This window comes from Elephantulus edwardii, unplaced genomic scaffold, assembly GCF_000299155.1.
Source record: "Elephantulus edwardii isolate Elephantulus edwardi_28Jun2011 unplaced genomic scaffold, EleEdw1.0 scaffold00218, whole genome shotgun sequence".
NCBI lineage: Eukaryota > Metazoa > Chordata > Mammalia > Macroscelidea > Macroscelididae > Elephantulus > Elephantulus edwardii.
In genome coordinates, this window is record NW_006399968.1 from 2131209 (window position 1) to 2146970 (window position 15762).

At 45.6% G+C, this 15762-nt stretch overlaps 1 protein-coding gene and 1 pseudogene across 1 annotated transcript in view; one reads left to right on the plus strand and one right to left on the minus strand.

Moving 5' to 3' along the window:
• The window catches only part of CAPN8 (calpain 8), a 118991-nt gene extending 109492 nt beyond the window's left edge, over positions 1-9499 (minus strand). Inside the window, exon 1 of the mRNA XM_006898058.1 lies at positions 9263-9499. Coding sequence (XP_006898120.1) covers positions 9263-9499 — 237 coding nt within the window. The remainder of the gene's footprint in view (positions 1-9262) is intronic.
• On the plus strand, positions 5366-6056 carry LOC102872367 (annotated as a pseudogene).
• Positions 9500-15762: the final 6263 nt, after the last annotated feature.

Below are 15762 nucleotides of genomic sequence, written 5' to 3' on the forward strand. Positions count from 1 at the left end.
GTAAGAATCCCAGACCTGGAGGCAACCTCAGATGTCACCGACCACACTTTCATGTACATGTGCTGTGGTGGCTGTTGCTGTTTACTTTCAAGTCTGAAACCACTCATAGCTGACCCTCCAGTGGATTATCAAAGGTAGTCAATCCCATGGGAGGACATTATTCATTTTACTCCCGTGGAACAGCTGGTAGACTCGAACCATGTTCATTTGAGTTGTCAGTACAACAACTTACCACTAAGCCATGATGAGATCCCTATGTGTAGTGTGCAACATAGTCAAGTTATGGCATCCATAGCTACATGCTTTCTTTTCTTTATTTACTATATATAATGTTGAAGTATGTAATGTATTATGCTCAGATACTCATTGATGTTTATATGCTTCCAATCTCCTAAGACAAATAATGTTGGATTTATAAAGGTACTGATGAAGAAATTCCAGTCAGAACTGACTGAGGGCAGTCACTGGAGCAGACACTACCTGGGCTTCATTTTATTGCCAAGAGCTCAGAAACCCAGGAAAGCAAGTTACCTTCGCACCAACACAGCGAGAAAGCAGCCAGCAGGAGCCAGCCTCTGTGACTACAGTGTGACCAAGTTGAGTGGTGAAAAGATGGGGGGGAGGGAAGCAGAAGGAGGAAAAAGGCAAAAGCTGAGATAATAAGGTGATGAGATATGACCTCATTTCCTTAGCCAACACCACTATTTACAGAGAGGGAGAATTAGAATAATGTAAACAAAATGCTATGAGTCCTGCTGACACTCATTAAACACTTGACTAATTGACAATGTTCCCATTTGCTGATGTAAACACTGAGGTGTCAGGAACCACCACACCCAAAGAGGAGAACCCAGTTCTGGAGTGTTCCCACATCTACCCTGGATGTCCTCACTCTTCATTGTCCCTACCTGACATCTGCTCAAGGGTAGTCTGTAGCCTGAGCTCTGCTGGTCTCCTGGGGCACACTGCAGCCATTTTCTCCTTTCTTGCTGACCCAACAAAGGAAACCTTGAGTACTCTGCATGGTGCACATGCTCATCGCTCCAAATTACTGAAGAACAATGATGTCAGTTCAAAGACCGGGGTGCACCTGATTCAGGCCATGGTCTTTTCTGACACTTGCCATGCATCTGAGAGCTGGGCAATGAGTAAGGATGACAGAAGAACTGGTGCCTTTAAGTTGTGATGTTGTATAAGAGTACTAAATATCTCATAGACTGTCAAAAGAACAAATAGATATATCTTAGGAAAAGTGCAGCCAGAGTTCTCCTTGGTAGCAAGGATGGTTAAGCTTCCTCTCATATTTTTGGCATGGTCCTAGGAAAGGTCAGTGAAAGAGAAGACCCTCAACCAGGTGGATTGACACAATGACTGCAGCAATGAGCTCAAGTGTGTCAGAGATTGTGACGATGGCAAAGAATAGGACAGGATTCAGATCTGCTCTTCATAGGGTCACTGTGGGTTGTACTCAACCTAACAACAACAACAACAGGTTGGATGTGTGAGTCCACCCAGAAGCACCTCTTCGAGAAGGAAGGCATAGTGACCTACTTCTAGCAATCAGCCTGTGAAAACCGTTCTTCTCAGCCACACATGGTGTCACCATGGATAGAGGCTGACTAGAAGCCATCCAGTTTCATCATATTTACAGTTCTAATGTACCCTGGTGGATACAGAGCAGGAAGGGGAAGCAGAGAGTGACAAGTAGCAAGCAGCACGGTGAAATGAAGACAGAAAAGATTTAAAATACATGATTCTTGGCCTCAAAGTACTTTCCATCTGTAGGAAATGAAGACTGATAGAAAGGAGGGAGGGGATATCAGAAGGACTTGCCCAAAGCACACAAAGGCAGAAAATCAAGAAAGTAAGATTCTGGTAGAAAGACTATGAGATAAATGATCTGGAAATCTGTGGAGGGAGCTCTGATGACGCTGTGACTGAGGCATGCAGATGCCAAGTAAAGGTCAGAGGTTTGACTCAGCAACCAATCCCAGAGGAAAAAAGAAAGGCCACGGGGCCTGTGGGTAGTTCTGCTCTGCCTTCAGAATAGCAAGGGTTGGAAGCAGCTCAACAACCATAGTCTCAGTCTCCTTTCCTTTACGGGGATATGGATCAGCCTGGCCACCAGGCAAACCACTACACGAAGGAACCAAAACAATCCATGGTTCAGCAGAGGCGTCGTGGCCTAGGCCACTTCACGAATGGTCCTACCACAGTGAGGAAGGAGCACTTTCATCTGATTCCAGAGAGATTAAACAAAAACAAAAGCTCAAGTCATGACTTTGTGAAAGTGATGAGAGTCTGCTTCATGGTGAGCCCATGTGTGTCACGGCACCATGGTGGTCCAAGGGAGAAGTGGCACTGCAATCACAAAGGTTCAAATCCACCAGTTGCTCCACGAGAGAAAACCCACTGGAAGGTCAGTTCTGAGAGGATTCTGACTCGATGACATGCAGCAGCCATGACCACACCTATAAGAGTGGACCTGTGCTCTGCTGAGTGTCCCAAGGCTGCAACCTTTGTCTACCAGTTCACCAGTCCTTTCCTCAGCTGTGGGGTGGCTTCACATCACCACCCTTTAGACAAGGACTTGAGCGTGACACATTTACGCCATCTCTAGAAATGGAGGATTTTTTTTTAAGGCAACATATTGCTGTTAAATCAGAAAAGACTCCTGCCTGACTCCAGTGGGTTTTCAGAGGCTGTGAATTATATACGAGGAGATTGTCCATCTTTCTCTGAGGAGCCACTAGTGCACTCTAACCATCAAAGAAGGACTAGCTTCATGTTAGCAGCGCAACTCCCTACAAACCAGGCTGCGGAAGATGGGACAGGGTGGGAAAGGCCAGAGGGTGGAGCTGAGCTAGATGCCTGGAGCCAGGGGAGGTGAATGGCTGGCACCAGGCTGCTGCTGTAGGACACAAAGCCTTCCGGCCCGCCAGAAACCAGTGCCCAACAAAATGGTTCAAGACAGCTCCTTTGGGCTAGCATTTCGGTAAGGGAGTATATCCAGGGAGCTCGACTGGCCTAGTGTTAAGAAGCTGTGCTGCAATCCCAAAGGTACATAGTGAGAGTCCACCGACAGCAAGGGAGAAGAATAGACAATCTCCTCCCATAAGATTAACTCTGCCTCTGAAAGCCCACTTGAGGGTCAGTTCTGACTTGATGGTACACAGCAATCATATACATATATATTTCATGAACTTATTTTTAATGGTAAAATATGTACACAAACAGGAAAAATATTCCTCCCACCTTCTTCTTGTTATGTGCCATCGAGTCGTTTGTGATTCATAGCAACCCTATGTACAAGAGCCCTAAATACTGCTCTATTCTGTGCCAACCTCACCGTCTCCGACACACTCACTCCCGTCACCCCATCACTGAATCGATCCATTTCATCGAGGCTCTTTCTCTCCTTCGCCGCCCCTCCACTCTGCCAAACATGATGTCCCTCTCCAAGGACCAGTCCCTCCTTGCAACATGCCCAAAGTATGTCAGACGAAGCTTCATTTGATTCCTTATTATTATTTCTTAGGCATCCTTCCAGAAGCTGTCATTGCATATGAAAGCATGTTGTATGTATCCATGCACAGAGCAGCTGGTGAATCTAAACTGTTTGTCTTTAGATTGGCAGTAAAATTCCTTATCCACTAGGCCACCAGAGCTCCCTGTATATGTATGCATATATACATGTATTCATTTGTATTATACCTCTGTGTGTGTGCACGCTTACGCTTTGGAGACTCTGATGGCTTAATGGTAAGGAGACACGCTGCCAATCTGAAGTAGCATGGTTCAAATCTATGAGCTTCTCGGGAGGAGAAGGATGGGCACTCTTTTCCTATGCAATTTACCGCCTCTGCAACCCCATTATAAGTCAGCTCTGACACCATGGTACACAACAACATATATGTTTTACAACAATTTTTTTTTAAGATAAATAGAGAGACTTACTGATTGAGATGGGAGAATGTAGTTATTTGGGGGGGTCAGGAGACTCACTCTGCTTCCAAGATATCACCTCTCTAACACCTAGTTGCCTGTCAGGGTCCTGACACCTGACACCCACAGCTCCAATGGGACTCCTTTTACCTAAATCACCCATAGTAACAGAATTGACATTTGAAAAATACTTTCTATTCCAGCCACATGAATGGCTGTTAAATATGCACTGATGTGGTCCACTCCTCCTTCTGAAAGTTCCTGCCTCTCTTGGATCCTTGGTCCTTGTTCCCTTGACCTGTTTTAGATACATTTTTACTAGTTCTTCCCAGTTCTGCCAAAGATTTGCATTTGAGTAGGAAAGCAGGATGGTGAGAAAAAACCAGGAAGTTTAAGAAGAAAGTATTGGGTCCATGATGATGCTAAGAGACTTAGGAGGATGGAATGTACATTTTATTTCATGTTATTCTAGAACAATTAACTGTGCTCATAAAGTATCTACACCTGGATCAAGAAGCTGTTGTCCAAACAGAACAAGGGAACACTGCATTGTTTAAAATCAGAAAAGGGTCGAGGTCGTACCCTCATGTTTGGAAAGGTGAAGGGACAGTGAAAGAGAAGAATACCTTCAACAAGGTGGGTTGACACAGGGACTGCAGGAATGGGCTCACCTATGTCAGAGGTTGTGAGGATGGCACAGGAGAGGACAGAGTTCAGATGTGTTGTCCACGGGGTCACTATGAGTTGTACTCAATTTGATGGCACCTAACATCAACAACGAAATTCGATCTGTAGGCTGAGCAAATCAGTCAAGAAGCTGGACTGTATGAAGATATATGTGGCTTCTGAAACAGAGGAAGATTCATCAATAACTTGCATTATGCAAATGATACAACCTTGCTTACTGAATGTGAAGAGGATTTGAAACATTTGCTTCAGAAGATCAAAGACTACAGCCTTCAAACGGGATTATATCTCAATATCAAGAAAAAAAATATCCTTACCCCCAGACCAAAAGGCAATATCATGACAGATGGAGAAAAGATTGAAGTTGTCAATGATTTCATTATACTTGAGCCCACAATCAACACTCTTGGTAAAAGCAATTAAGAAACCCAAAGGCATGTTGCACTGGAGAAGTCTGCAGTCCAGGACCTCTCCTAAATTAATCAGAGCAAGGACACCAATTTTAAAATGAAGATGCAACTGATCCAAGTCATGGTCTTTTTAATTTCTGCCTATGCATCTGAAAGTTGGACAGTTAATAAAGATAACTAGGGCTTCCTGTGCTTTAGGAGGAGGGAGTCCTGTGGTCTCTGTGAGATCTTAGCTTTTAAGAGAGAAGTGGCTGGTGTGACAGCCTTCTACGGCTTGCAAGTCTGTATTGGCTGTCTGCCTTTAGCGTTGCCTGCTATCCGTTATGCCACTGCCCATGGCACTGCAGACCCGGTTGGCCAAGAGGGGCATCCTCAAGCATTTGGAGCCTGAGCCAGAGGAAAAGATTATTGCTGAGGACTATGATGATGATCCTGTGGACTATGAGGCCACCCGGTTAGAGGGCTTGCCACCAAGCTGGTACAAGGTGTTTGACTCTTCCTGCGGGCTCCCTTACTACTGGAATGTGGACACGGACCTCGTGTCCTGGCTTTCCCCACATGACCCCAACTCTATTGTTACCAAATCTACCAAGAATCTCAGGAGCATTAATGCAGATGCTGAGGAGAAGTCAGACCGAGGCCAGGACAAACTGGACAGAGATTGAAATCGTGGCTGTGACAAGGTGGACAGAGACCGAGAGCGGGACAGAGATCGGGACCATGGGTATGATAAGGTAGACCAAGAAGAGGCCAAAGAACGCCTTCATCATCGCCAAGAGGAAATGGCCCCCTACCCCAAGAGCAAGAAGGTAGCAAGCCGAAAGGATGAATTAGATCCCGTGGATCCCAGCTCCACGGGGCACATGGTCAACAGGGCTTCCCAAGCAGAATGAGGCAAAGACAGATGCAGATACAACAGCAGCTGGGCCCCTCTTTCAGCAGAGCCCATACCAATCACCAGGGGCTGTGCTCCGGGCCAATGCTGAGGCCTCTCGAAACAAGCAGCAGGATTGAACCTTTGCCTTTGCAGCCCCTGCTCTTTTAGAGATTCTCATAATCTCTGTAGAGATTTTTAATAAAAGCTTTTCTGTGGAAAAAAATAATAAGGATAACTAGAAAAGAATCTGTGCATTTGAATTGTGGTGTTGGAGAAAAGTACTTAATACACAAGGGCCTGCCATAAAACCCAAGTCTATCTTAGAAGAAATGCAACCAATGTGCTTCTCAGAGGGAAGAGATGGTGGTGACACTTAGTCACACATATTTTGGGCATGTTGTCTGAAGGAGCCAATTCTTGGAAAAAGACGTTGAAGTGGGAAAGGTAGAGGATCAGAGGAAGAGAAGGGCTCTCCACAAGATGAACTGACACAATGATTATAACAACGGGCCCAGGCAGATCAGAGACAGTGAGGACAGTGCAGAATATAACAAGGTTCAGGTATGTCACTCATAGTGTTGCCAATGAGTTGAGGTTGACTCTACTTAATAATAACATCCATCAGCATGACCCAAGATGTCTCCCTCTGCCCATCTTTCCCCAAAACTAAGCCCAAAAGTGTCTTGATTTGCACTGTATGAATCTTTCAGGGGAAATAGGATGTCTTCAGCTTTGCAAGGAGATTTATGTTCCAAAAGGTGGAGGGTCAATGAAGAAGAAGATGCTCAACCAGGTGGAGTGACAGGGTGACTGTCACAATGGGCTCTAGTGTGTCAGGAAGTGTGAAGACTGTGCAGGATGGGACAGGGGTCAGATCTGGTGTTCATAGGGTCACCATGAGTTGTACTCAACTCGACAGCACCTCACAACAACAAGCAGGACCAGGTGAAGGTACAATAGGGTAACAGAGTTGGATTTCAAAGGGAAGGGAAGATGCAGGCAAAGGATGAATTATGCTTGATTTGGTCACTAAGTGAAATCCCCCAGGCCCCCAGCCCAAACTCTTGCTGCTGCTGTTGTTTGATAGGTGCCATTGAGTTTAGCACAACTCAGGCCTTATAATCCTTGCTGTTGTTATGTATGACAAGACAGCAGGGATGGTGAAGATGGCTCAGGATAGGGCAGGATTCAGGTCTGCTGTTCATAGTATCACAACAAGTCATGGTCAACTCGATGACTACTAAGCACAACATCACTCAGTACAGCAAGTCATCAGATATCCCAGGTAGACAGCAGGAAGTTGGACTGGGGCACCCATCAAGTGGACTAGAGGAGGGGCTGTAGAGAGCTGCAAGGCTGGAGTTTCCCACCCACAGATCGTGGGCTGGGAGGTAAGACAATTTCTGGCCAGTCCCACCCATGGAGAAAGTGACCGCATAAGTTACTACATCAGGTGAAACCAGCACAAATGATACCACTGAGTGTCAATCTAGGTTCCCATAGCCCATGGTCGATGCTTCAGCCCCAGGCATCAGTCCTCCACACCTGCCTGTCTCTCCAGCACCTCCATCAGAGCTGAGTTTTTAACTCACCCCTCAGTTCCTCTCACATCACCTTCCCAAACAGCACTGCATCAATGCCTGGCACAAAACAGATGTTTCAAAACTGCCTTTGAAACAAAGTGCGATTGTCAACCCTGAAATTAGGATAAAGAGCCATGGCCCCCTGGTCTCACTGATTTGGTGGGAACGGTCTCATCACTTGCAGGGGGCACAGTAAGATGCACATGGGCCAGCAGGAAGACAAGCCCATGGTGAAAACTGCTGGTTTACTGATAGGGTGAGAACAGAAGGGGTCAGGGGGACTGGAGTTAAATGATGATTCTGACTGTTTTGAAAAAATTGTTCTCCCCTTATCCTCCCTTTTAAGGCACTGCCAGGAAAATAGGCTCCACAAATTGATTTCTCCATTACAGCCTGTTGTTGTTACTGTGTACCACTGAGTTGGAACCGAGCAGTAGCAGGCCCTTCAGCTGGTTTTCAGAAGCTATAAATCACACAGGAGGCAATTGCCTAGCTTTCTCCTATCGAGTAGCTGGTAGACTTGAACATCACGCCTTCAGGTTAGCAGCACAGCTTCTACTCTTAGGCCACCAGGGCCTAGAAGACAGAGAGCCTGAGTGTACCCTCCAAATACCACATCTTCTAAGACCTTGGGGGAGCTCTGGTGGCCTAGATCAAGTCACTTGCTATGTCTGTAACTGAAATAAGCCTGAACAATTCACTCTTGTCGTTATTGTTGTATATCATTGAGTTGGAGCCGACCCATAGATGACCTTCCAGGGGGTTTTCAGAGGCGGTTAATCACATGGGACGAGATTCCCGTCCTTCTGCAGAGAAGCTGGTGGATCCGAACCATGTGCCTTCTGGAGTGTAGTGCAGCTTGGGCCTCCAGAGGCCCCTAGAATGGATACCCCGGCATGGATAAGTCCTTTCAGGGGCTGGCCCCGGAGCCCCATGCATGAAACCTGCTCCATCTTCTGTTCCTACTCTGCGCTGGGCACCCCGAGTGGGGCTTTTGCCTCCAGTCCTCAAAGCAGCCCTGAAAGAAGGCAAGCTGTGATGGCTTATGTAATGCTGTGATGCTGCAAGCGGTATCACTAAAATGGAAAATCCCAGCAGCATCCCTCAGCTCAATGGATTTCCCAGAGCTACTAGACTAAGACACACCAGGAATAAAGCCCAGAGAGCTACTCCTGCAAAAGCCCTCAGGATCACAGGAGCAGGGTGGTCCATTAGCGCTTGGACACAAGCTCCCTGGGTTGCAAGACCCTCAAAGTACCATTGGCTGCAGCAAGGAGCAGGAGTGTACCAATGAGGGTGACAGTGGTAGAGGACCCAAAAACATTTTGTCCAGTTTTCCATAGGGTCATCATGATTCAAAGCCAATTCAGTAACAACTATCACCAACAGCAGCCCCATTTAACAGATGAGCAAAGCAGGGCTCACAGAAAGTAAGCCGAAGGCTACACAGCCTCAAAGTGGCAGAGTGGCTCAGATACAATTGACCTGGTTCCAAACTTCAGTGTGGAAAGCATCTGGACACGTTCTCTCTGTTCTCCTGCCTAGCAGCTGTGGATTTGAACTGCACGTCTCTGGGCTGGCAGTGCAATTACTTCACACTATGACACCAGGAGTCCCTGGACCTCCCTAAAGAGATTCTCCACCCTCACTCCCACCCCCCAAAGGAGTCTGAGGGAGAAGCTTTCTGAACGATTGGATTCAGGAACTTCTGCAGGGACCCTCCACCCACTGTGAGGCTCAGTAACAAGCCATCGCCTTACCGTAGGCCGTTTCCAGACAATGCCTTCAGTTTGTGGGGAACACGGTCCAAGGTCTTTGTAGCCCAAAGCTGATGGACATGCTGGGAACTCTGGGTCTTTAAACAGGACCCCTGAGTCCAGGCACTGTTGCCTCAGGGACTCAAAGTCCTGACCCAAGTACTTCACAGTTTGCTTGATGGAGCCAAGACCTTTAGCCACCGCCTGCTTCTTGGACAGTCCGGCTGCCAGAGTTGCCATGGCTGTGGGCTCTGTGGACTGGACTGGAGAGCAAGCCTGTTCCTCAACCACACAGGTCTGTTCCACTGGGAAGAGAGCTATAAAATGGCAGATGGGAGGTGGAGCAAGTCACCATCTCACCCACAGTCCTGCTCCAGTGCAGTGAGTCACAGGCTGGAACAAATATGTACCCACGGTGTAGATAGATGGATACAGCAGACCATTAAAGCAGCTTCGAGCCTTCAGGGCCCATCCCTAAGCATTAAACTAACAAAGGCATTAGGATCACAGCTACACCCACATTTCTACTTGGCTCCCATTGTGCTCAAGGGCTGAAATGAGAACATGCATTATACCACAGCTTGAGGAAAGCTGTTACCAGAGAAGTGGAGAATTCTGAGCAGGACAACTAGTTCCTGAAGGAGTTTGCTTTCCTTGTGGAGAAGCTTGGTTCTGAACTGCCAAACAAGCTGCTATCGTGGTTATTGATGTTGTTATGGACCATGAGTCAGAACCGAGTCATAGCTGGTCCTTCAGCTGGTCTTCAGAGGCTGTAAATCATAGGGGAGGACACTGCCATCTCTCTTCTGCCTGTGGATTGAAACTGCATGCCTTAGGGTGGACAGCAGGATGGTCAATCTCCTTGTGGGTGAAAACCCGCTGGAGGGTCAGTTACTTCTACCTCAATAATACGCAAGTCACTAGAGCGTGGTGGCCCTGAGTGCCTGCGCAGGACCCTGGTCCACAGAATTTTCAAAGCCTTACTTCTCAGAAGTCATTTGCAGGTTTTTCTACCAAGGTGTTAGATCAGAATTTTGAAATTTTTTTTTCTTTAGTGGTTGAGCATGCTGTTTGCACCACCTGACGATCTAGGGCAGAACAATCAAAAAAGTGTGGTTCACAGATGGAAACAGCATAAATCTGACAGGAGGAGCTGCAGCTGACTGCCTGAACTCCCATCCCAATGCTGTCAAAGAATTAGTTCTGCTGCCTTGGGCAGGGTATTTAACCACTCTGCCCATTAACTTTTCAAGAATATAATATGTTGTTGAAATATCTGTGGTGCACATGTGGGGTCACCATGAATCAGAGCTATCTCAATGGCAATTGAAAAAAATAAAATTAAATCTATCTTAAGAGTGTAGGCAAGAGCCATGATTTTCAAGCTAGTGTGTATAGTGGACTAAAAGACGACTTCCCTAGGAAACCAGGTCCTGAGCCCTGACATTTAGAAATTGTGTCATTGGAGCTCTGGTAGCTTCAGAGTAAAGGACTGTACTGCCAATGCAAAGGTATGCAGTTTGAATCCACCAGCTGCTCCTTGGGAGAAAGGCAATCTCCTCTCTTGCAACTTACTGACTCTGAAAGCCTGCCAGAGGGTCAGCTAAGAGTCAGCTCCAACTCACTGTTACACAACTACTTTGTATGTGGGAAAGGGGACTTTGTAGATGCGATTAAGTTAAAGATCTTGAGGTGAAGAGATGGTCCTAGATTGAGTGAGCCATAAATGAAATCATATGTATACTTATGAAAAGGAGCCAGACTTACAGAAAGAGGAGGAAGTGCCGATCAAGGACAGAAATTAGAATGATGTGGCCAGAAGACAAGAAAGGCCAGCAGTCAGCAGGTGCTGGGAGAGCCAAAGGCTTGAGTTTTCCCTAAAGATTGGAAGGATCCTACAAGGATCAGCATTGAGTTGTTGGATGATGTAAGTAGTTTGCACTTGATCATTAGCCCAGAAAGGAATGATTCAGATGCACCAAACAGCACCCTGGGCAAAGGCCTGGAAAATAGTTCTCATAAATGTATACAGCTAAGGAGACCCCACAGAGCAGAGCTCTGCACAATAAAAATGTACAGCCAAGGAGACCCCACAGAGCAAGGCTCTACACAGGCCCTGGGGGTCAGGATGACTCAACAGCAATGCTTTCGATGATGATTACAAAGATGATGATTAGAGGGAGTTCTTGTGGCTTAGTGGTAAAAAGTTGTGCTGCCAATCCAAAAGCACATGTTTCGAATGCCCCATCTTCTCCATGAGAGAAAGCTGAGCAATCTCCTCCCTTGCTATTTACAGCCTCTGAAAACTTACTGAAGGGTCAGCCATAAGTTGATTCCAATTCTATATTATATAAGATTATTATTTGTTATTTATGTGAAAGCATACAAATCATACTGATTTTTCATACTTCATAGTTGTTTTGTTTTATATCTGTGTCCTAGTTTGTGTGCCATCGAGGCAGAAACATCTCTTATCTGGCTCAAAACCCTCCAGTGGGTTTTCAGAGGTGGTAAATCACATGGGAGAACATTACTCCTCCTTTTCCCTTATAACTATAGTGTAGACGATTGACCTTTTTAAACTCATTAATCTTCATTCCCACCTTATAGCTGAGGAGGAATACGCAAACCTGGTGAATAAATGACTGCTGATGGGAGTAGTTAGTTTTGCCATCCCATCGGGTTTAAATTGAGCTGGTTTAACAGAGAAGATGGGAACCTCAATACCAGCATGAAGAAGCAGAAACTGCAGCAAGAGTTCCTGTCCCTGTGCCAGTCGGACCAGGACCTGCAAGAGAGCACTAGCACAGAAGAGAACCAGGGACTGACACGAGACAGGGCTGATCTGGGACTCCTATCCCATGGATGCAGAGCCAGGAGCCTTCATTGAAGCTTACTGGAGGATAGGGAAGGTATCAGAATTGGCAGGACTAAGAGAGCTTTATAACATAACACTGGCCTAAAAGCTGCAAGGCTGAAGGGCCTGGGGGAACACTTTGGCAGCTATTGTGATGGATGATTTGTATCCTGGAATAGTGGTGGCCTACTGGGTAAGGAGTTGCTCTTCCAACGCAGAGGCAAGCCATTCAGATCCATCAGCTGCTCCACAGAAGAAATATGGTAGTTCTCCTCCCATGTGATTTATGACCTCTGAAAGCCCATGTGAAGGTCAGCTATAATAATTTTCACCTCAACAGCATGTTGTTGTTATGTGCCGTCGAGTCGCTTGCGACTCATAGCGACCCTATGTACAACAGCCCTAAACTCTGCTCTGTCCTATGCCAATAGCACTGTCTCCGACACTCCCATCCCGATTATCCCAGTCACTGAATCAATCCACCTCATAGAGGGCCTACACCTCCTGCGCTGTCCCTCCACCCTCCGAAGCATGATGTCCCTCTCCAAGGACCGGTCTCTCCTCACAACATGTCCAAAGTATGTTAGACGGAGCCTCAGAATCCTTGCCTCCAAGGAGCCACCCAGTTTAACCCTTTCCAGGACAAATGTTTGTTTTCCTAGCAGTCCATGGTATTCTCAATACTCTACTCCAGCACCACAGCTCAAAGGCATCAATTCTCCTTCTATCCTCCTTGGTCATTGTCCAACTCTCTGATGCATAACAAGTGATTGCGAAGACCATTGCCTGTATCAAATGCACCTTAGTCTCCAGGGAGACACCGTTGCTCTTCAGTACTTTGGAGAGGTCCCTAACAGCAGACTTTCCCATGGCAATGCGCCTTTTAATTTCCTGGCTACTGGTGCCAAGACTGTTGACTGTGGAGCCAAGCAAACTAAAGCTGTATACAATCTCAATCTCTTCACCATCCATCCTGATACTGCCAATTGGTCCAGTGGTGAGAATCTTTGTCTTCTTGACATTGAGCCTCAATCCATATTGAAGGCTACAGTCCTTGACACTCTGCAGCAGGTGCTTCAGGTCCTCTTCAGTTTCAGCAAGCAGGGTTGTGTCATCTGCATAACGCAGATTGTTGATAAATCGTCCACCAATCTTGACTCCACATTTCTCCTCATAGAGCCCAGGCTCCCAGATAATCTGTTCTGCATATAGGTTGAAAAGGTATGGAGATAGGATGCATCCCTGGCATATGCTCTTCCCAATTTTGAACCATGCAGTGTTGTTCTGATGACTGTGTCCTGGTCCAAGTATATGGCTGGGTTTAGAAAGGGTCGTGGTACTAGGGATATTGTAGCTGATGTTAGATGGATCTTAGCTGAAAGCAGAGAATACCTGAGGAATGTCTATCTATGTTTCACTGACTATGCAAAGGCATTTGACTGTGTGGATCATAACAAACTGTGGCTGACTCTGAGAAGAATGGGAATCCCAGAACACACGATCGTGCTAATACGAAACCTATACTTGGACCAGGAGTCGTCAACAGCATGTAGCCAAACTAAATTATAATCTGTAAACTTCTCCAATAAACCTTGAGTATGAGGTCTGTGTAGCTATTGCAATGTATTTCAGACCTAATAGTAGAGTACTATGACTGGTGTTGGTATTAGTAGAAGAAGTAGGATTAGGAACGTGGAGACTGTCTGAACTTATGGGAATTTATGTTGTGAATGTTGCTAATGGAGACTGTTCCCCTTTGTGAAGTTAATAGATGGCAAACTCAGTCATCCACATGCTGCCCCAACTCTTTTAACATAATTGCCATTTGTTAATGTGGTTCATTTATTACAATCTCAATCAATCTCTTATTATCTGTTGCCTTTCCCTTCATCTAACTTATCTATTTACTAATTTTTACTGTCTTCTCCCTCTCTTCCTATCCTTATTAAACCTCTAAGTTTGCTTCAATCCATGTGTTAAAATTTCCTTCTTCTTGTTGATGTTTTTAGGCACTGTCAAGTCAAGTATCATTCATAGCAAGTTTATGAACAGCTTATCTGAACACTGCCCTATCCTGTGTCATCTTCCTAACCTCTCCCACACTCAAGCTCATTGCCACAGTCACCATGTCAGCTCTTCTAGTTGAGGGTCTTCCTCTCATTTGCCACTTCTCCATCTTCCCTAATATAGTATTCCTTTACAAAGAATAAACCTCTCCTAGTAACATACACAAAGTATGTGAGAAGTTTCATCATCCTTGCTTCCAAGGAGCACTATGGCTGCACTTTCTCCAAAACCTATCTGTTCTTTTGGCTATGCTTGGGATATTCAGTGCTCTTCTCATATACCACTCTTTAAAGGCCTCTGTTCTTCTTCTGTCATCCTTATTCATGGTCCAGCTCTCAGATGCATAGCAAGTGATCATAAAGACCACAGCCTGAATCAAGCACACCTTAGACCTCAAACTGGCATCCTTACTTCTCAAAAATTTGAAGAGGTCCCTGACTACAGACTTTCCCAGGGAAGTACATCTCCTAATCTCCTGGCTGATATTACCAAGTGTATTGATTGTGGATTCAAGTAACATGAAGTATCTGACAGCATCAATACTTTCTCTGTCCTTTGTTATGCAGATGTCATACCTTGCTAACTGAAATTAAGGAGGACTTGAAACACTTGCTGCAGAAGATTAAGCATTACAGCCTTCAATATGGATTCCATCTCAAAGTTAGGAAATCAAAAATCCTCACCACTGGACCAATAGCCAGCATTGTGATGTTGTCATTGTTAGGAGTCATCAAATTGACTATGACTTGTCGCAACCCAGTGGACAACAGATCTGAGCCTTCCCCAATCCTGCACCATCTTTGTGATCTCTGTTATGCCTAAGCTTATAGTGCTTGTCAGTGTGTCAGTCCATCTCACAGAGGATATTCCTCTCTTTCACTGACCATCTCTCTACCTTTCCCAACATGATGTCTCTCTCTATGGAATGTTTCCTCCTGAAAACATACCCTAAGAAGTGAGGTGAAGTTTCACCATCCCTGCCTCTGAATATCATTCCAACAGCACCTCCCTGAAGACAGATTTATTTGTTCTTTTGGAAGCCCATGGAGTAGGCAATGCTCTCCACTAATACCACAGTGACTTAGTGGTAAAACAGTTGCACTGCCAACCCAAACACAGATTGTTTGAATCCACTAGCCGCTCCAAAGAGGAAAGAGAGGCAATCTCCTCCCATGAGATTTACTGCCTCTGAAAACCCACCAGACGGTCAGTTCTGACTTAATGAACTGCATACTTCACACTTCAATACATTTCTTCCTCTACCATCTTTATTCATTGTGCAACTTTCAGATATATAAGAAGCAATTGAAAATACCATGGCTTGGATCAGGAAGTTTTCTAACACACAATGGAGTGCATATATATTGACATCCTAGGCATTAGTACATTGAGATGGACTGATATTGGCTATTTTAAATCAGAGAGTCACATGAATGATGATGCCAGAAATGACATGATGAAGAGGAAAGATGTGCCATTCATCATAAAAAAACAAACAAACAAACAAACACATTTTGAGATCCATCCTGCTCTTCCTGTTGATGCCAAGGAACCACGTGGTTCAGCTGAGTGACTGAGA